The sequence below is a fragment of the Malassezia japonica genome, chromosome 1 (genome assembly GCF_029542785.1).
Source record: "Malassezia japonica chromosome 1, complete sequence".
Classification (NCBI taxonomy): domain Eukaryota; kingdom Fungi; phylum Basidiomycota; class Malasseziomycetes; order Malasseziales; family Malasseziaceae; genus Malassezia; species Malassezia japonica.
Genome location: NC_083370.1, coordinates 1,876,330 through 1,895,524, shown reverse-complemented (window position 1 = coordinate 1,895,524; position 19,195 = coordinate 1,876,330). Strand labels below are relative to the sequence as shown.

Here is a 19,195-nt window from a genome sequence, read left to right as displayed (position 1 = left end):
CTTTGTTAGAGATCCAGGCCGCTCTCCGGAATCGGTAGGAGCGGTGTCCGCAGCATGTCGGCCGTGTCTTGCATCACCGAATTACCCCACCACTGGATATCCCAGCGATCGTTAGAGGGGAGCTGGATCAGGAAAAAGATGATGAGCTCCGACAGAATCGTGCCGGCGTCCAGCGCATTGGCCGTGACAAAGTTGTACTTGGACCACCAGCGGAAGTTGTGCCGCTTGAGCCAGTACTGGAACACGAACGCGACGGCGATAAACGAGGTAAAGTTGATTGCAGTCGCCGCGGGCAGCACCGACGCGCCGGTAAAGAACACGGGAATACTCACGAGCCGCACCCACGACCGGGGGTACTTCCGCTTGGCGAGCCACACCATGATGGGCAAAATTGCACCGATGAAGAGGCCCCACAACACCGGGCGGTACTCGGACTCGGTAAAGATGCGCCGTGGCCCAATCACGCCCCATACGAGCGAGGAGGTGAAGTAGACATTGAGACCCTGGCACGTCAGGCGGTACTGCTGGTTAGGCGTGCACAGATCGGGCACCGCCTTGACCAACAGCCGCTTTACGCCGAGCTGCACGCACACCACTACCAGTGTACCGACGAGCTGCACGGCATATACCGCGCGGGGCGGCACTTTCATGTAGTGCCCAATTTTGAGGTCTGACGTAAACGACAGGCATCCGATCAGCGTCTGGACCGAGAGCGACTTGAAGAGCAAAAAGGACTTGGGGTGCTCGGTGAGCATGTAGCCGCCTATAATGTCGCTCACCACGTTGGTTCCCACCATTTGTCCAGTGAGCGCAAAGATGTAGCCACTCGGCAAGGCATACACAGCGGGAATGATGATCGCGAGCAGCACCATGCCGGAGCGAATGTTCAAATCGGCATACTCCATCACGACCAGGATGGCAATGAGGCAAAAGACCAAAATCCATTGGTACCACCACATTGGCACCGCCTTGTAGCGGCGCATGAGCTTGGCGTGGATGTCGTCCGGCGGACGGGGCAGCACGCGGAGGCCGCGCAGGATATCTCCGCCGTGGTTCAGCACGGCATGCACGAGCACGGCGGTGAGTGCGACAAAACCGGCAAAGTACGAGAGGAGGAAGGTGTTGGGCAGGACCATTTTGGAGTAGTTGTCATAGTTCTCCTGGACGAACGCAAAGGATCCAGGCTCGAGCACCCTGCGCAGATTGTACGGATTGCCGAAGCGATCAAAGCTCTGTCCCGCATTGAAGGGAAAGTGCGCGAGCTGGATCGTGTTGGAAAAGTAGAGCGCCGGTGCGAGTATCCACATGAAGACGACGAACCCGGCAAAGATATTCACCTCGGCCCACCACGGCGTGACGAGCGGCGAGCTGAGGTAGGCTGCCTGCGTCCAGTCAAAAGTCAGACTCGTCAGCCCCATGCCGTTTACTCCCGTGACAATATTCAACTTGATATTGTCCTTGGCGATCCAGCATGTCCAGCACATCTGGGAGAGGGCGTTCATGAAAAAGTTCGGGATAAAATTGTACAAGCACGCGCCGAGGCCGACGTAGATGAACCAGCGCAACCGCGAAATGCTCTTGTCCATCGGTTCCTCTTCTGCATGCAGCGTATTGAGGATGGTCGAGGTGAGCAGCGTCTGGGGCCACAGCATCTTGGCAGGCCACACCAGAAAGGGGTGCAGGAAACCCGAGAGGCCAAAACCGATCACCTGCGCACAGAGCGTAAAGACGAACTCGAACGAGGCCGGAGACAGTGACCCGTAGAACCGCGGAAGCTCTGTGACCATGATAAAGTTGATTGCGTACGCCTGCGCGATGGTGATGTTGACCATGATCGAGATGAGCGTGTGCTCCTTGATGTTGAACGCGCCCGGGTTCAGCGTAAACTCGAATCCGCCCAGCCACCGCGGCAGGCGGTACACGTCAATTGGCAGCACCAACGCAAGAAACTTGCCGAGGAAGTACGCAAGCAGCTGCAGGATCACCGGCGACAGCATCGGCGACGGATTGCGCAGCGACAAAAACATATTGACACCGCCTCCGATCGACGAGAGCAGCAGCGCAAGGAACCACATGCGCAGCGTAATGACTGGCATGCTAGGATCGTCGATATTCGACACCGACGCGCGCACTTCGGGGTACGGAGAGTCTTCCTCCTCGCCAATTTCGCTCGGCCCCGGAGTGTCCACAAAGTCCTCCGGCGGCGCGGGCGCGTCGTTTTTGTTGTGTGTATGTGTCGGGAGCATACTTGCGTCCTCGCCTTCGTATACCATCCGCGAATCCGGCCTATTCCGCACCGTGTCGTCTCCAAGGTCGTCCATCTCGATCGAATGGACGGTTGCAGGAACGTCCGAGTACCCGCTGACCGACTTGCTTCGGTGCAGCGAGCCGCGGGGCCCGATATGAACGGACGGCATGGCATCAGCAGCCACCGTATCGTACTCGTCCCAGGAAAAAGGTTTTTCAGCGGGCCGCACGTCGCCATGGCGCCCCGGCGCGAGGGGCCGCCCGTCGCGCGAATTAAACAAGCGGGGGTAAAGCCCGTCGCGCGAGGCAAACTCACTGCGGCTCTCGTCCATGAGGGGGTCCTTGATCGACATTGGCACCGAGAGCCGGTTCATGTCGACATTGACACTATCCATATCCTCCATCCACGCATCCTCCTCGTCGCGCGGAATGTCAAACGACCAGTCGCGCCCATTCTGCGGCGACCGGACCTCGGCAGGTCCTTTTGGGTGTGCCCCCCCGCTGATACCGGCTGCGGTGAGTATGTGCGACGTACTTGGAACAAATGCAAAGACGTCCTCCTCTTCGTCCTCGTCGGCGTCCCCTGGCAGGGTGCGACTCGCCACCGATACGTCTTCTGGCACATTTGCATCATCAGACGGCGGCCGATCAAGGCTCAGATGCCGGAGACGCGCTGTGCGGGGGCGCACGCTGTTCGAGTTGGAGTAGCTATGGCCCGCCATGTCCTCCCGCCAACGATGCGCCGTGCGGAGAACCAAACCTCCACATTCAGCCCATGTGGGCGGTTTTTTTGAGCTTGGCAACGCTATGGGGTGTCTTGTTCCATGTCGAGTTGTCCGGCAGGGTTTGCATCCCTTGGCGCATCCTGCGAGTCGGTTCCTCGCCAAGGGATGGTCGTCGTATCTAGCAGCGACCTCGCCGGCCCCAGCTCCAAGGTCTTGGGGCGGAGCGGCGGAGACGCCTGCAGTGTCGCCGCGACGGTGGCGCGCTCGGCGTCGGGCAGGAGGTGGGAGGCGGGCTCTGCAACATCCAGGCACGCATTGCGGCCCAAGGATGCAACGAGGCGCACGAGGTCCGATGGGCGCTGCGTGCCTTCGGGGTATAAATCGGACGAGAGCCACACCTGGCGCGTCGTGCGCGCCAGTGCGATGCGAACGTCGATCACGTCGTCGGATGCGAGGCGCACGAGGCGCGGCAGAATCAGCGCCTCGAAGCGCGCACGGGGAATGCCATGCTCGACCAAAGCGCCGATGACATGCAAAAAGGTGACGCGCTGGCGGTAGGCGGCTGCCTCGACCAGGTCGCAGATCATGCTCAAAAATCCGTCGGCGATCGCCTCGTCCTGCGCGTGGAAGGTGGCATAGGTCACCGGCACGGCCTGCACGCCGACAGTGCGCAGTGCATTCACAGGGTCGTTCAGCGCGAGGAGCAGGAGCGTGACCAAGCACCCATCCTCGTCCGCGAGGAGCAGCGACGGTGCGAGCGTCATGATGTGCTGCGCAATGCTCTCACGCAGGCGCCAGTCGTGCGAAAAGTTGGAGAGCCAGAGCATCGGCATCTGGCGGAGCTGGCTCTTGGCCGTGTCCACCGGCAGCACGAGCCAGAACTCGTCCATGTGCTCGAGCAGCGTCGCGGTCACATCCGTGCACGGGTCGCGCAGGAAGCGCTCGGCCACCGGGACCAAGTCGGCATTCGCTGCGTCGCTGCCAATCAGCTTGGCGATCTCGTGCAGGGATGCGGCGAGGGAGTTGCGCACATTTTCGTAGACATGGTGCGTAAGCTGCAGATAAAGCTCGCGCAGCTCGCCCCAGTGCTCGGCGCCCATCGTGAGCACCACAGCAGGGTAGTTGAACGCGACGATGAGCGACTTGTCGGGGTTGCACAGCAGGTCCGACGGGTCGTACGCGCGCTCGGTCTCGCCTTTGGTGGGCATCGGGCTGCCCAGAAAGAGGTTCACCAGCTCGTTCGGCACGCCATTCGGGTCGTTGTGGAAGAGGTAGATCACTTCGCCAATCATTTCGAACGCGGCGAGCTGCACATTCGGTGAGACGTCCTGGTGCAGCGCACGCATGATAATCACGAGGTCTTTGCGCCGCTTGGGGCCGTGGGGTTGCGTCGAAAAGACGCCGGGGAGCGAGTAGCACGCGGCCTGGCGCACCTGCCACACGTGGTCCAGCAGCACGCGGTTCACCGCGGTGAGCAGGCGCTGCGGCGCGTCCGTCTCGGCGTAGTCAAAGCCCGAGCTCTCCTTGCTCTGCTGCGCGACGAGCGCCTTGCCGATAATGCCAATCGCCGCCGCCACCTCTTTTCGCACGAAAAAGGCAGGGTCCAGCGGCCAGCTCGTGATCTCGGGCACGACGCGCAGCGCGAGCTGCTCGGTGGTGAAGCCGCCCTCGACGGTGATGGCCGCGAGGAGGTTCACCGACATCATGCGTCCGAGCGCCGACTCCTCGTCGTACTGCCCATGGTCCAGCGACTGGCTCAGGAGCGAATCGGCAGGAGCGATGCCGGTGGCGTCCGCCTGGCCTGCCGGTGCGCCGCTCGCGCTCGTCGGCAGTACGTCCTCGCTCTGCTGCGAGCGGGAATCGCTTCCGTCGAAGCGCGAGATGGCGATCGCCACATTTTCAAAGAGCTCGTTGAGCACCGCGTTGCGCGCCGCGCGGCCAAAGTGGTACGGAGCCAGCGGCACCATTTTCCCCTCGCGCGCGGTGCCCTGCACGACGAGGTCGGCCATCGACACCTCTTCGGCGCTTTCGGTCGTGCCCGAGTCCGGCGCCGCGCCGTTATCCACGACTTCGTCGTAGTGCTTGGTGCGCAGGAAGTACTCGACGATCGATGCCTGCGTCGCGCCCGACACGGCCGAGTTGGGGTTCAGGAGCAAGGCGCAGAGCAGCGTGGAAAAGATGCCCACCGGGAGATGCGGCCGGGGAATGATTTCTTCGTCGGTGCTGCCCTCGTTGCTGCTTTCCTCCTCCTGCAGCTCGGCCAGCGGGCAGTTGCGGAAAAAGAACCACATCAGGCGGCCCAGTTCCGGCGCAAAGACGGCGCTCACCTCGATCTCGTCGGTCGCGAGCTCGTTCAGGAGGGGGATCACATACTCCACCGCGTCGGTCAGGTCCACCTCGCGGATCCACTCGGCGAGGCAGCGCGAGACAAGCACGCGGTGGTAGGCCATGTCGCTCTTGGCGAACAAAAAGATGCGCTCGAGGCTGCTCAGTCCGTCTTCCAGAGACTCGGTATCGGGGATCGTCGGGCTGTCGACCGCCACCAGCGGGTCCACGGCGCCGTCTGGCGCGTAGTCGTGCATCGGCGTGTCTTCTGTCTCGTCCACGGCCGGAGGGACAATCGGCACGGGCTTGCGCACCTCGCGCGACGCCTCGTCCTCGGCATCGGCGTCGTTACTGGTATCATCGTCTTCGAACGAGGAGTTCTCAAATTGCGTGTCGTCTCCGCCACGTTCCGTGCGGTCTTGGCTTGCGGCGCGCGCCATCTGCCAGCGGCGTAGGCGCGCGTCGCTTTCGTCGTCGTCGTCGTCGTCGTCGTCATTCCCTCCATTCTCATGCTCGTTTTCCGAGCCCGAGCCGGAGCTGCTGACGCCGGAGCCGTTCGAGCCGTCGGTCTCGGAGCGCACCGAGTCCGAGTCGTCGCTGAGCGAGTAGCCCGAGCGCGGCGGCAGCGCAATGTTGCTGCGCACCTTGGGCGGGCTTTCCGGCGAGTTGCCGGCGTGCAACGACGGGCTGCGGGGCGACGAGGAGAGCTCGTTGGCGTTCGAAGGCGACGCGCGCCCGTGCTCGAGCGAGACGGGGGGCGAGCCGCTGAGCGAGAGCGATGAGAGGCGGGGAAAGCCGAGGCTGATCTTGTCCGAGGGTGACTCGTTGCTGCTGCTCCCCGAGAGCACCGGTGAGGGGCTCAGGTGTGCCTCGCCCTCGCCCGACGGCGAGGTGCGGTGCCGGTGCGGCGGCGACTCGATCCACACCGAGTTGACCACGTCGGGCCCCATTGTCGGTGCGCCCGAGCGGGGAATGTACTCGGCGGGCCCGTCGAGCGCATTCTCGGTGAGTGGCGACGAGATGCGCGCGTTGGTCGACGCGCTAAACTGGCCGTCGGGCCAGAGGCTGCTGCTGTGGGCGAGCCAATTTCCGCTCGGCGGCGACGCGCGGCCGCCGCCAAGCAGCGATCCATGCGATGGGACGCGCCGCAACGGCCGCGACACGCCAAACGGCGGGCTACGCGACGGGGACGGGGCGCGATGGCGCGAATCCAACACGCGGCGGGCGCTATTCGTCGGCGACAGCGGGGACGAGGGCGAGCTGGGGTATTCGCCGTCGCTGTTCGACAGCGGCGACCTACTAGCACAGAGGCCATGCGTGCTCATCAGCGCCTCGTCCGTCGTGCGCGGGCGGCGGATGGGAATCGGCTGCGGCGGGCTTCGGGCCGCTGCCGTGGCTTCTGCGGCCGCGGTTTCTGCAAGCGCCGGAGGGGGTGACCCTGGCGGCTCTGTTGCGTGTTAGCACGCAGCGCGAGAAGAAACGTACCATCGTCGCGAGGCGACATGTTTGTGTTCAACGGTGCGTCTTTCTGCACGCCGTAATTTTGGCTGGGTCCGAGAAGAAACGCCACCGAGGCAGACGAGGCGCTCAAGAAGGAAGGGAGGGGGTGATTTGTGACCAGCACACGGCCTACTACCCGACCAACGCTGAGGAGCCGGTTTCAGCCACGCACGACAACGAGGTCTTGGCAGCGATTTTGCGGGCGGTCAATTGTTGTGCGCCTGCTAAAACTGGTTTTAATCTGCAAGCAGTGGTCCCGCGGCGCACCTCCACATAAGCGCCGCGTGTCGCTGCGGGCGGGGCAGCGGAGCGAGCGGCGCGTGCCGCGTTTCGCGGTACGGTGTGCATGCGTGTGCAGTGCGGCAGGCGATAAAAGTGCCTTGCTGTCGATGCGAATCGGATCGCAACGGGATATCCCACATGCCTACTGCTACATCTACATAGATAGTCGTGATCACCGGCGCGTGCCTACGGGCAGGACCCACTGCGTTAGTCGTGCCACGCACAATGTGTTTTCGCCGGAATAGCTGTGTGAGTCGTGGGGCGTACCTCACATAGAGGAACCCGTCCTCGTCCTTGTATTCCTCGTAGATCGCACTCATCAGCGCGGCAGTCGCCGGGAGTATGTCGCCCACGAAGATAAAGATGGCCTTTTCCGGCACGAGCTTGATGCGCTTGCGGATCACATAAACAAACTGGCCTACGGTCAAGTCCTGGGTGAGCGGCGCGACCTACCGAAGGCACCAGGTATTTTTTCTTGTCAATCGTTGGGATGTCTGTCTTGTCCGCCTTCTCGCAGATCACCGGGATACGGTCGGGGTACTTTTGCCGGATCCGATCCGCCTCTATCTTGCGCTGCTCTGCTGGTCAGCTACAATGCATACCGAACGAGTGCTCTTTCTTAAACGCCGACCGCATCTGCCACACGCGCTCCGCGCAAGCGCCACGCCGGGGCCACGCCGTGGAGGCGGCCACACGTGACGCTTGCTAAGCAGCACGCGGCTCGCCGCGACGCGTCGCGACTCTTATCCGCGATGGCGCCGAGTGTAGGTCGACTTACTGACGCAGCCGGTTAAAGGAGGGCGCGAGGCCGGCGGCAAGATGCTGCGCAGTCGTGCGCGGACTGCCACGATTGACGAGTCGGTCGCCAAGAAGATGAAGGAGCACCAGGGCGAGCTCGTGAAGCAGAAGCAGGACGAGGGCCTGAAGCGCTTCAAGGGCGAAGACGGGGCGGAGCGCGACGCGAACGAGGAAGTGTTTAAAAAGTACGAGAGCTACCGTCGCGAGAACATGCTCCCGACCAAGGTGGACGAACTGCGAGTAGGTTTTTTTTTCTGCTCACCCAGATCATGGTCGACGCGCGCGCACAGTCGCTTATCCTGCCGATCAACTCGTTTGCCGTGCCTTTTCATATCAAGACGGTGAAGAACGTGAGCAAGTCGGACGAGGGCGAGTATACGTATCTGCGCATCAACTTTGTCACGCCGGGCCAGCTGTCGGGCAAGAAGGACGACGTGCCGTTCGACGACCCGGACGCCACCTTTATCCGCAACATCAGCTACCGCTCGACGGACGCACGCCACTTTGACGCGATCTACAACGAAATCACCGAGATGCGGCGCATCGCGTCGAAGCGCGAGGCGGAGCGCAAGGAGCTCGCCGACGTCATCGAGCAGGATCAGCTGGTGCTCAACAAGGCGCGCCCGTATATTCTCCCGGACGTCTTCCCGCGCCCGGCGCTCGAGGGTAAGCGCCTGCCGGGCGGCCTTACGATCCACCAGAATGGTGTGCGGTTCGTGTCGCCGCTGCGCCAGGACCAAAAGATCGACATTCCGTTCAGCAATGTCAAGCACCTCTTCTACCAGCCGTGCGACAAGGAGCTGATTGTGCTGATCCACTTCCACCTCAAGTCGCCCGTGATGATCGGCAAGCGGAAAACCAAGGACATCCAGTTCTACCGTGAAGCGTCCGACGTGCAGTTCGACGAGACGGGCAACCGCAAGCGTCGGTACAGGGCCGGCGACGAGGACGAGATCGAGCTCGAGCAGGAGGAGCGCCGTCACCGCCACCACCTCAACAAGGAGTTTAAGCACTTTGCGCAGCGCATCGCCGACGCGTCCGAGGGACGCCTCCAGGTCGACATTCCCTACCGCGACCTGGGCTTTACTGGTGTGCCGTCGCGCGCCAGTGTCCTGCTGCAGCCGACGACCGACTGCCTGGTGCACCTGACCGACCCGCCGTTTTTGGTCGTGACCCTGTCCGAGATCGAGATTGTGCACCTGGAACGTGTGCAATACGGCCTCTCGTCGTTCGATATGGTGTTTGTGTTTAGCGACTTTTCGCGTACGCCGCTGCACATTAGCAGCGTGCCGAGCACCTCGCTGGACGACGTGAAGCAGTGGCTTGAGTACGTACTTTGGCTAACCCAGCTCGGTCGACGTGTGCGTAACCGAGGGCGCGGTCAACCTCAACTGGGGCGCGATCATGAAGACGATCAACGAGGGTAAGTTTGGCTTGGGACGCTCACGCTGCAGACCCCTACGCGTTCTTCCAAGAGGGTGGATGGGAGTGTACGTACAACCTACTCACAGCAGTCCTTCAGGCAGATGCGTCGGACGCGTCGGACGGCTCGGACAGCGAGGCAGAGTCCGAGTTCGACTCGGACCTCGCCGAAGAGGAGCAGGAGTCGACCGAGGACTCGGAGAGCGGCTCCGACTTTGGTGCCTCGGAGGACGAGAGCGAAGAGGGCTCCGATGTCGAGGAGGAAAGCGAGGGCGAGGACTGGGACGAGCTCGAGGCCAAGGCTGCGCGCGACGACATGAAGAAGCGCCGCGAGCGTGGCGAGGGCAGCGACGACGAGGATGTCAAGCCCAAGGTCAAGAAGAGCAAAGGCGGCTTTGGCAGGCTCTAGGCTCGTCGCAATAGTTTTCTAGACGGCACACTACGTAACAAGCACAGGCGCATCGACCCACGCCGCTTGCCGCGGCCGGCCATGCACGCGTCTCAGCCTGTCCAGCGCGTGTCAGCCGGCGCACGGATCGCCGATGAGCCGACTTGGATTGCTAATCCAGTGGCCGCCCGCGCTCCGCTCGGACCAATGAAAATTCAGGGCTGACCAACGGCAAAACGCCGTGCCGAGCAGAGAGCCGGCAGATGGTGCGCTCGGAACGTGTGGGGCTAAGAGCTGCAGAGCAAGGGAATACGAAGCCTACTTAACCGATGACGATCTGTAGCGTGTGTTAGCATCTGTTTGTATAACCCCCCAAAATCACGTACCTTCTCCTCGCCATCGTTAAAGTCGTACTCGGGAATCTCGAGGTTCAGGGGCGCGGGGCCCTTGCGGATACGGCCGCTGATGTCGTAGTGGCTACCGTGGCAAGGGCAGAACCAGCCACCGTATTCACCGGCCTCGCCGATCGGCACACAACCCAGGTGGGTGCATACACCGACCATGACGAGCCATTCCGGGCGCTTGACGCGCTGCTCGTCCGTCTCGGGGTCACGGAGCTTGGACACATCGCAGTCCTCAGCCTCCTTGATCTCGTCCTCCGTGCGGTGGCGCACAAAGACGGGCTTACCACGCCACTTGATGATGGCGTTCTTGCCAACAGGGATGTTGGCCATGTCGACCTCGACCTTGGCGAGCGCAAGCACATCGCTCGACGCGCTCATCGTCGACAGGAAGTTGGTCACCGTCGAGCGGGCGCTCGTAGCAGCCAGGGCACCAAAGCTTCCGATCAGGAAGTAGGAGAAGGCGCGGTGCACCTCGGGCGACTTGGCACGGTATTGGCTAAAGTCGGGGGTCTCCAAGGCACGGGCCGAGGTCGAAAGACCACGGACCGAGGTCTGCACACCCGAGACCTTGGCTGGCGGTCAGCGCACGCGCGTGCAAGTTACATACTGTTCACAGCCGAGCGGGAGAAGACAGAGTGGCCACGGAGGCTGGCCTTGCTGGTCCACGAGGGCACAGCTGAGAGGTCGCCACGGGGACCCGCGGCGTGCTCGTCGTGAGCGTGGGGGTCAGCCGGGGCCGAAACATTGAGGTTCAGACCCGAGACGACAGGGGTGCCGTTGGCGAGCTGGCGAACCGTCGAGCTGCGGTTAGCACGGGAGCGAGGGGAAAACACGTACCCGACGTTCGTAGCACGGCGCGACACAATACTCCGACAGATAGGGACAGACATCACGGATCACACGCGGTGTATACGAAAACCCAGCCAGACGGCGACGTGTGGTAATCAGAGAAGCGAAAGGCCCAACGGCTGCGGGAGCAATTCCAACTCAAACTTCCGTCCACCCCCGGCGTTTCCCGGTGCGTATGTCAGCAACATCACGTGACTATAAGTCTGCTCCGTCAGCTGCGCAGCGGCGTGGCGCGAAGAACACGCCGAGGCGCCGTGACTCGTAACCATGTCGACCGATAACCCGAAAATTCTGCCTAGTGCGAACAACGCTGAGAAGGCTGCGACCACCCCGCGTGGCTCCGGAAACCTCGGCACCTTTGGTGTGAAGAGCGGTCTCGCGCAGATGCTCAAGGGCGGTGTCATTATGGACGTCGTCAACGCCGAGCAGGCGCGCATTGCCGAGGAGGCTGGCGCGTGCGCCGTCATGGCGCTTGAGCGTGTCCCTGCTGATATCCGCCAGGATGGTGGTGTGGCCCGCATGTCGGACCCCAAGATGATTCAGGAGATCATTGACGCTGTCACGATCCCCGTGATGGCCAAGTGCCGTATCGGCCACTTTGTCGAGGCCCAGATCCTGCAGGCCTGCAACGTGGACTACATTGACGAGAGCGAGGTGCTTACCCCCGCCGATGACGAGCACCACATCAACAAGCATAACTTCAAGGTGCCGTTCGTGTGTGGCTGCCGCAACCTCGGCGAGGCGCTGCGCCGCATCAGCGAGGGTGCTGCCATGATCCGCACCAAGGGTGAGGCCGGCACCGGTAACGTGGTCGAGGCCGTGCGCCACCAGCGCACGGTTCAGGCCGAGATCCGCCGCGCGGCGAGCATGAGCGACGACGAGCTCTACGCCTACGCGCGCGACCTCAAGGTACGTCGCTTTGACTAACACCAGGCTCCGTTCCACCTGCTCAAGGAGACTGCTCGCCTGAAGCGCCTCCCTGTGGTCAACTTTGCCGCGGGCGGTGTTGCGACGCCCGCCGACGCTGCGCTCATGATGCAGCTCGGCAGCGACGGTGTGTTTGTGGGATCGGGTATCTTGTACGTACACCTACTATCAACAGCTAACACAACAGCAAGGGTAACAACCAGGCGGAGCGCGCCAAGGCCATTGTGCAGGCGGTCGCGCACTACAACGACGCCGCAAAACTCGCCGAGGTGTCGACGAACCTCGGCGAGGCCATGGTCGGTCTCACCATCACCGACAACATGAAGGGCGGCAAGCTAGCCTCGCGCGGTTGGTAGAAATAGCGTTCCTAGCATCGAGTGCCCCCGGCGCTGCATCTCCGGATCTGGGGTGTTTCTGCATATGCATATTTGGAAAATGAACGGCTGGCCTTTGCAGAATTCCACGTGGCGGCAGACCCCGAACCCCTGTCTCGTCGCTCAGGACAGCCGCACGCAGGGATCGACGGCCCTTCGATTAGGCACCCGTGCCGTGATCTACCCACTTTTCCTTTTCTGGCATCTTTTTTTAGGTGTCGCATTCATAAGCACCACATACGATGGTGCCAGTAGACATGGGAGCCTCTTCCCGTGGGCGCTCCTACTCCCGTGCCTCGTCGCAAGGCGGCTCTTCGCGCATGCCGAGTGCATCGGGTGCGCGTCCCGTTCCGAGTGCCGAACCCATGCCGGTGCCTGTGAGTGGGGGTGCGCCTGCTGTCCCGTACGTGGACGTGCGCCACCGCACGCCCCCGCCCCCGGAAATGCTGCGGCACTCGCCGCGCACCGCTGCTGCCGTCGCGCCCGAGATGGTCGATGGTGCGCCGATGGCACCTGTAGCGGATGCCATGCCGCCCATTCTCTCAAAACTAAGCTCGGCGAACGAACAGACGTGGCTCTCGATCGGATCGACGGCCGAAGCGATGGAGGATTACACGCGCGCGCTGTCGGCGTATGACTCTGCGCTGCTGCACAACCCGTACTCGGTGCCCGCACTGAGTGCCATGGCGACCATGTACCGCACGCTGGACCACTTTGATCTTGCCGTCGAGTGCTTCCAGCGCGTGCTGAACATCACTCCCGACAACGGCGAGGTGTGGGGCGCCATGGGCCACTGCTACCTGATGATGGACGAGCTGCAGAAGGCGTACACGGCCTACCACCAGGCGCTGTACCACCTGCCGAACCCCAACGAGCCCAAGCTCTGGTACGGCATCGGTATCCTCTACGATCGCTACGGCTCGCTGGAGCACGCCGAAGAGACCTTTACGAGTGTCGTGCGGATGGATCCGAACTACGAAAAGGCGAACGAGATCTACTTCCGCCTCGGCATTATTTACAAGCAACAGGGCCAGTTTGAATCGAGCCTCGAGTGCTTCCGCTACATCCTTCCGAACCCCCCAAAGCCGCTGACGGAGATGGACATTTGGTTCCAGATCGGCCACGTCTACGAGCAGCAGCACGAGTACCTGCTTGCGAAGGAGGCGTACGAGCGCGTGCTCTCGGAAAACCCCAACCACGCCAAGGTCCTGCAGCAGCTCGGCGGGCTTTACATGCAGTCGGCTACCGGCTTCAAGGACGTCGACACGGCCGTGCACCTCCTTTCGCAGTCGCTCGACTCAGACCCGAACGACCCCAAGGCGTGGTATTTGCTCGGCCGCACGTACATGGAGGCCGAGGAGTTCAACAAGGCGTACGAGGCCTACCAGCAGACCGTGTACCGCGACGGAAAGAACCCCGTGCTGTGGTGCTCGATCGGCATCCTCTACTTCCAGATCAGCCAGTACCACGACGCTCTTGGCGCGTACTCGCGCTCCATCCGCCTCAACCCATACATCCCGGAAATCTGGTTCAACCTCGGCATTCTGTACGAGTCGTGCAACAACCAGATCTCGGACGCGATCGACGCGTACCGCCGCGCGCTCGAGCTCGAGCCGGAGAACCCGGTGGTGCAGCAGCGCCTGTCGCTCCTGCAGAGCGCCGAAAGCACCGGCAAGCCGCTCCCGCCGGCGCCCCAGCCCCGCGACGTGCACCCCTCGACGTACCTCACCTCGGTCCTGAACGGCTCCGGCACGCCGCGCGGCACACCGGGCTCGCTGCCGGACGGCACCGAGGGGCCCGACGCGCCGCACCCCAAGGACGCGTATGTGCCCCATGATATGGACGACTCGATCGACAACGTGCCCAAGGCCGCGGCACGCCCGCCGCCCGAGCTCACGTCGCCGCCCCGCCACCGCGGCGACGACGGCCGCACGTCGCCCAAGCTCCCGTCGTACGCGGCGACCTACGCGGACTACCGCAGCGAGGCGGGTGCACCCGCATACGGCCACCCCGGCCCGAACCGCTATTACCAAGGTGCGCCGCACGAGTGGGACAGGCAGTACTATGGCAACTCGTACGACGCGCAGCCAGAGGCCGCGCATCCTGCGCCCAGCTCGTCGCGTGGCCCCGCGTGGCGTGGCTACGACGCCCGTGCAGAGCGCGCGGCGTACGACGCGCCGCGTGCGAGCCGGCCGTACACGTCGTCCGTGCGCAGCCCTGGCCTGGCGCCGCTCGCGCAGCGCGGCCACGACGAGTACACGGAGCGCGCGACGCCCGAGTATAGCCGCGACGGCAGGCCAGCGGACCCGAAGCGTGCGCGTGCGCGGCCCGAGAGCGAGTTGCGTGGCGCGCGGCCCGACGAGGGCGTGCGTCGCAAGCGCGAGGAGCCGCGTGCGCCGCGCCCTGCCGAGCACGCGCGCAAGCCGAGCGGCTCGGTGGCGCGCATGTCGCGTGAGCCCGAGCCGCCGCGCCCTGCGCCCGTGTCGCGCCGGGAAGTCGACGAGGACTATGACGAAGGCGCGGCGAGTGCGCTCATGGGCCTTGCCGGCGCGGCTGCGTCTGCATACGAGGCCTCGAATGCCGAGCGTGTGAATGCGCAGCGCGAGGCCGAGGCGCACAAAGCGCAGAAGCATGCGCTCGATGCGCCCTCTGCCGAGCCAGCCAAGCGGCCACGGAGCGAGGCCGAGGCGCCTGCCGCGGACATGTCGGTGGACAGCGTGAGCGAGGCGCCGCGTGCCGAGCCCCAGCCGGAACCCGAAAAGAGCGAGGCGCCTGCTCCTCCTGCTGCGGCCTCCCACGATGACGCGCCTGCGGCGTCGAGCGCACCAGCTCCCTCTGAATCCAGTGCGCCTACTACAGAGCCTACGAACGACACGGACTCGCACGCTGCGCCGGAGCACACCGAGCCCTCCCCCGCTGCGGCCGAGGCGCCCGCCCCCTCTCCTTAGTCGGTAGTTGATCGCCGGCCCGTGCTCGGTGGAGAAGTATTATTACCTAATCGTTACCCCATCCCGCTGGACTCACGGGCCCACGGGGGAAAAAGCGAGGGCCGCGTCTCTTCTCCTGTCATTCGACGAGCACCGCGATGGGTCTGTTGGATCAAGTGAGTTCTGCCGTGAGCAAAACCAGCCACGGCATCAAGCCCTCGAAAGACGATCGTCCCCCCGAGGGCGCGTCCGCCGACGATACGGAAGAGCTCGATGAGGAATCGGGCAACGTGCTGCTCTCGCTCATCAGCCAGCTGCGTATCGGCATGGACCTGCACAAGGTGACGCTCCCTACGTTTGTGCTGGAGCCACGCAGTATGCTGGAGCGTATCACCGACTTTTTGAGCCACCCCGAGATGATCTTTGGGGCGGACCAGCTCCCGTCCGAGCAGGAGCGCTTCCTGGCTGTGCTCGGCTACTACATGTCTGGCTGGCACATCAAGCCGAAGGGCGTCAAGAAGCCGTACAACCCCGTGCTTGGCGAGTTCTTCCGCTGCCAGTACACCTACCCCAACGGTACCACGGGCTGGTACATTGCAGAGCAAGTTTCGCATCACCCTCCTGTCAGCGCCTACTACTATATTTCGGCGGAAAACAACTTGCTGATCTACGGTGACCTGCGCCCGAAGAGCAAGTTCCTTGGCAACTCGGCTGCGACACTCATGGGCGGCGAGACGCGCGTGGCGCTCCTCGGCCAGAACAACGACGGCGAGTACCGCATCAGCATGCCCAACATGTATGCGCGCGGCATCATGTTTGGCAAGATGGTCCTCGAGCTTGGCGACACGAGCCAGGTCTCGAACGCGCAGACGCAGCTCTCGAGCGAGGTCGAGTTCAAGGTCAAGGGCTACTTTACCGGTACCTATAATGCGATCGGTGCCAAGGTCCAGCAGGGTGGCAAGACCATTGGCGAGCTTTCCGGCAAGTGGAGTGATGTCATGGAGTACAAGGACCTCAAGACGGGCGACTCGCGCGTCTTCTTTGACGCGCACAAGGCACAGACCGTGCAGAAGCAGGTTCCTCCCCTGCAGGAACAGGAGCCGAACGAGTCGCAGCGCTTGTGGGCCAAGGTGACCGAGGGCATCAAGGCCAAGAACATGGACATGGCCACCGAGGCCAAGACCGCGATCGAAGAGAACCAGCGTGAGCTCGCGCGCCAGCGCGAGGCGCAGGGCGTGACGTGGGCACCCCGCTTCTTTACGCTGCACAACGACCGCTATATCCCCAAGTTTGACATGCTGCCGGAGCCCTACCGCCCCCAGAGCGCGGTGAACCACTTCGCGCAGCTGCGCCAGTAGATATAGCACATACATGCACCCAATGGCTCGATTATTGTGATAGACTATCGCGTCGGCTCGAGTCCGACGTGCCCGCCGAATCGCTGCGCTCCTGCTCGTCGACAAAGAATTGCTGGGGCGGGAGCAGCCAGTCGGGAATGAACTCGACGGGGGGGAGCGTCACGAGGTCCGTATCAAACATCTCGATGAAGCGCTCGTTCGTGCTTCGCGCAAGAGGTCCGGCAAAGCCGCGGTACTGCGTCAGACAGGCAACGTACTTCGACGAGGATGCTCAAAAAGTTCCAGCCCTGCATCTTGCGCAGGCAGCCAAGCAGCGTGCCCGTCTCGAAGATGCCCGCACTGCGTCAGAAATTGTACGTACGTATCCGTCACCAGCACCGGGTGGTTCCGCACATCGAGCAGCAGCTGCAGCGCGTCCTTTACGATCGACTCGAGCACGCTGAACGAGTTGATTTCGTGCGACGACAGGAAAAGGCTGCTTGCTTTCGACGGCGCGCCGTACGCCTCGCGCAGCCCAATCACGTTCGGCGTCGGCCACCGCCGCTCAATGCCAAAGTGGTGCAGCTCCGCGTGGTTCTTGGCGCAGAACTGCTCGAGCGCCGTGGAGGGGTACTCGATCGAGAGCAAAACGACACTGCGCAGCCCCAGCGACTCGAGGAATGCAAACGATCCGCTCTGTGCCGTAGGATCCGCACACCGAAAAATATGAGGACATACGTGCGCAAACGCCGGCGGTGTGCACTGCGCCGCGACTTGCAGCGCCAACGCTTCGCCTCCTCCGCCCGGCGCGCTCATGGCGTGGTGCACAAGCTGACTCAGCAGTGCGGCAGGGCCCGTGCGCATGGGCCTTTTTTGGGTGAGTGAGTGAGTCAGTGGCGCGTCGAGTGGCGTGGGTTTTCCTTATGGACCATGCTATAGAGCAATTGACTGAGGGGCTCGCGCACCTACGATGTGCCGATGCCCCTTGTACGGAGACTACGACGCAAGACCAAACCCCTCTTGTACACGAGCTGCACCGCCTGCTCGACCGCGGCGGTGGCGAGGTGCTCCTCGCGCTTGTTGCCGGCGCCGATGCCAAGGTGCACGACACGATCGTTTCGGTCGAGGTGCCGTGGGAGATGCACGATGTCTGCATTGAGCACCTCGAGAATGCTGCGCGTGCGCTCGACGCGTGTGCCACGCGCCAGTACGCGACGCCCCACCGCCACTCGGTCGTGTTGATCCGCGCCGCGCCCCGCGCGGTGGAGGACCACATCGAGGTGCGCGTCGCGATTGTCGGCAATGTCGACGCCGGCAAGAGCACGATGCTTGGTGTGCTGACCAAGGGCGCGCTCGACGACGGCCGCGGCAAGGCGCGCGTCGACCTCTTTCGGCACAAGCACGAGCTGGACACGGGCCGCACGTCAAGCGTCGGCACCGAGGTGATGGGCTTCCGTGCCGACGGCCGTGCGGTGGTCGAGCTGCGCGACGAGGAGAACGTGCGCAAGGTGCCGTGGGAGGTCGTCTGCCGCGAGGCTGCCAAGGTTGTGTCGTTTATCGATCTTGCGGGCCACGAGCGGTATTTGAAGACGACCGTCTTTGGCATGACGTCTGGCCTACCCGACTATGTCGTGCTGATGGTCGGCGCGAACGCGGGTCTGATTGGCATGAGCAAGGAGCACCTCGGCATCGCGCTCGCGCTCGGCATCCCCGTGTGCGTCGTGGTGACCAAGGTGGACATGTGCCCTGCGCATGTGCTCGAGGCGACCATGAAGCAGATCAGCAAGGTGCTGCAGTCGCCCGGCTGCCGCAAGACGCCGGTCGTGATGGACTCGATGCAGGCCGTGACGGACGCGGCGGCGCAGCTGCCCGTCGAGCGCATCTGCCCCGTGTTCCAGGTGAGCAACGTCACCGGTGCGAACCTCGGACTGCTGCGCGCCTTTTTGAACCTGCTGCCGTCGAGCCAGGCACGGTACGCGCCCCTGCAGCACGCGCCTGCCGAGATGCCCATCACCGACGTCTTTAGCGTGCCGTTCGTCGGCACTGTCGTCTCGGGCGTGCTCACAGCCGGCGTCGTGAACGTGGGCGACACGCTGCTGCTCGGCCCCGACAGTCTTGGCCAGTTCTTCCCGACGGCCGTGCGCTCGATCCAGCGCAAGCGCGTGAATGTCGAGTGCGCCAGCGCCGGGCAGTCGATCAGCTTTGCGCTGAAGCGCGTGCGGCGAAACCAGGTGCGCAAGGGCATGATGCTCCTCGCGCGCACCTCGGTCCCCCCGGTGGTGCACCAAGAGTTTGAGGCCGAGGTGCTGTGTCTGTACCACAGCACCACCCTGTCGCTCGGCTCGTGCATCGTGCTGCACGCCGCGAGCATCCGCCAGACTGTCAAGATTGTCGCGATCGCCAAGGCCGATACGCGGACGACGCACTATGTCGACGAGAGCAAGCCGGTGGTGCGCATGGGAGACCGCGCGCGCGTCCGCCTGCGGTTCATGGCCGCCGCCGAGTACATCACGCCCGGCACCAAGCTCATTGCCCGCGAGGGCAAGACGCGGCTCGTCGGTGTGGTGCGTGGCGTGAGCGAGGGCATGATTCTGCGTCCGACGCTCCCCCACGACCGCCTCGGTGCCGGGGGCGCGGGCCCTGCGACGTTTGCCGTGCCTCCAGCGACGCGGTTATCGGGAACAGCGTAG

At 63.4% G+C, this 19,195-nt stretch overlaps 8 protein-coding genes across 8 annotated transcripts; 5 read left to right on the top strand and 3 right to left on the bottom strand.

Moving 5' to 3' along the window:
• Positions 1 to 5: 5 nt before the first annotated feature.
• MJAP1_001016 (uncharacterized protein) lies at positions 6 to 7,715 on the bottom strand (the record flags this gene model as incomplete). The annotated part of the gene is made up of 7 exons (XM_060264982.1): positions 6 to 2,728; positions 2,783 to 2,955; positions 3,162 to 6,674; positions 7,304 to 7,324; positions 7,347 to 7,510; positions 7,533 to 7,657; positions 7,682 to 7,715. 7 exons carry the CDS (start codon positions 7,713 to 7,715, stop codon positions 6 to 8), a joined length of 6,753 nt encoding a protein of 2,250 aa, XP_060120965.1.
• A 116-nt stretch (positions 7,716 to 7,831) lies between these two features.
• On the top strand, positions 7,832 to 9,708 carry SPT16 (Xaa-Pro aminopeptidase; the record flags this gene model as incomplete). Its single annotated transcript, XM_060264981.1, has 5 exons — positions 7,832 to 7,843; positions 7,866 to 8,117; positions 8,144 to 9,204; positions 9,227 to 9,300; positions 9,332 to 9,708. 5 exons carry the CDS (start codon positions 7,832 to 7,834, stop codon positions 9,706 to 9,708), a joined length of 1,776 nt encoding a protein of 591 aa, XP_060120964.1.
• A 301-nt stretch (positions 9,709 to 10,009) lies between these two features.
• On the bottom strand, positions 10,010 to 10,981 carry RIP1 (quinol--cytochrome-c reductase; the record flags this gene model as incomplete). Its single annotated transcript, XM_060264980.1, has 4 exons — positions 10,010 to 10,024; positions 10,074 to 10,663; positions 10,699 to 10,892; positions 10,929 to 10,981. The coding sequence occupies 4 exons, from the start codon at positions 10,979 to 10,981 to the stop codon at positions 10,010 to 10,012; spliced, it is 852 nt and encodes a 283-aa protein (XP_060120963.1).
• A 226-nt stretch (positions 10,982 to 11,207) lies between these two features.
• On the top strand, positions 11,208 to 12,223 carry MJAP1_001013 (pyridoxal 5'-phosphate synthase (glutamine hydrolyzing); the record flags this gene model as incomplete). Its single annotated transcript, XM_060264979.1, has 3 exons — positions 11,208 to 11,849; positions 11,874 to 12,019; positions 12,055 to 12,223. The coding sequence occupies 3 exons, from the start codon at positions 11,208 to 11,210 to the stop codon at positions 12,221 to 12,223; spliced, it is 957 nt and encodes a 318-aa protein (XP_060120962.1).
• Positions 12,224 to 12,483: 260 nt separating this feature from the next.
• Positions 12,484 to 15,189, top strand: SSN6 (glucose repression mediator protein; the record flags this gene model as incomplete). Its single annotated transcript, XM_060264978.1, has 1 exon — positions 12,484 to 15,189. One exon carries the CDS (start codon positions 12,484 to 12,486, stop codon positions 15,187 to 15,189), a length of 2,706 nt encoding a protein of 901 aa, XP_060120961.1.
• A 137-nt stretch (positions 15,190 to 15,326) lies between these two features.
• MJAP1_001011 (uncharacterized protein) lies at positions 15,327 to 16,526 on the top strand (the record flags this gene model as incomplete). Its single annotated transcript, XM_060264977.1, has 1 exon — positions 15,327 to 16,526. One exon carries the CDS (start codon positions 15,327 to 15,329, stop codon positions 16,524 to 16,526), a length of 1,200 nt encoding a protein of 399 aa, XP_060120960.1.
• A 31-nt stretch (positions 16,527 to 16,557) lies between these two features.
• Positions 16,558 to 17,321, bottom strand: MJAP1_001010 (protein-tyrosine-phosphatase; the record flags this gene model as incomplete). Its single annotated transcript, XM_060264976.1, has 3 exons — positions 16,558 to 16,761; positions 16,784 to 16,865; positions 16,888 to 17,321. 3 exons carry the CDS (start codon positions 17,319 to 17,321, stop codon positions 16,558 to 16,560), a joined length of 720 nt encoding a protein of 239 aa, XP_060120959.1.
• A 107-nt stretch (positions 17,322 to 17,428) lies between these two features.
• Positions 17,429 to 19,195, top strand: MJAP1_001009 (uncharacterized protein; the record flags this gene model as incomplete). The annotated part of the gene is made up of 1 exon (XM_060264975.1): positions 17,429 to 19,195. One exon carries the CDS (start codon positions 17,429 to 17,431, stop codon positions 19,193 to 19,195), a length of 1,767 nt encoding a protein of 588 aa, XP_060120958.1.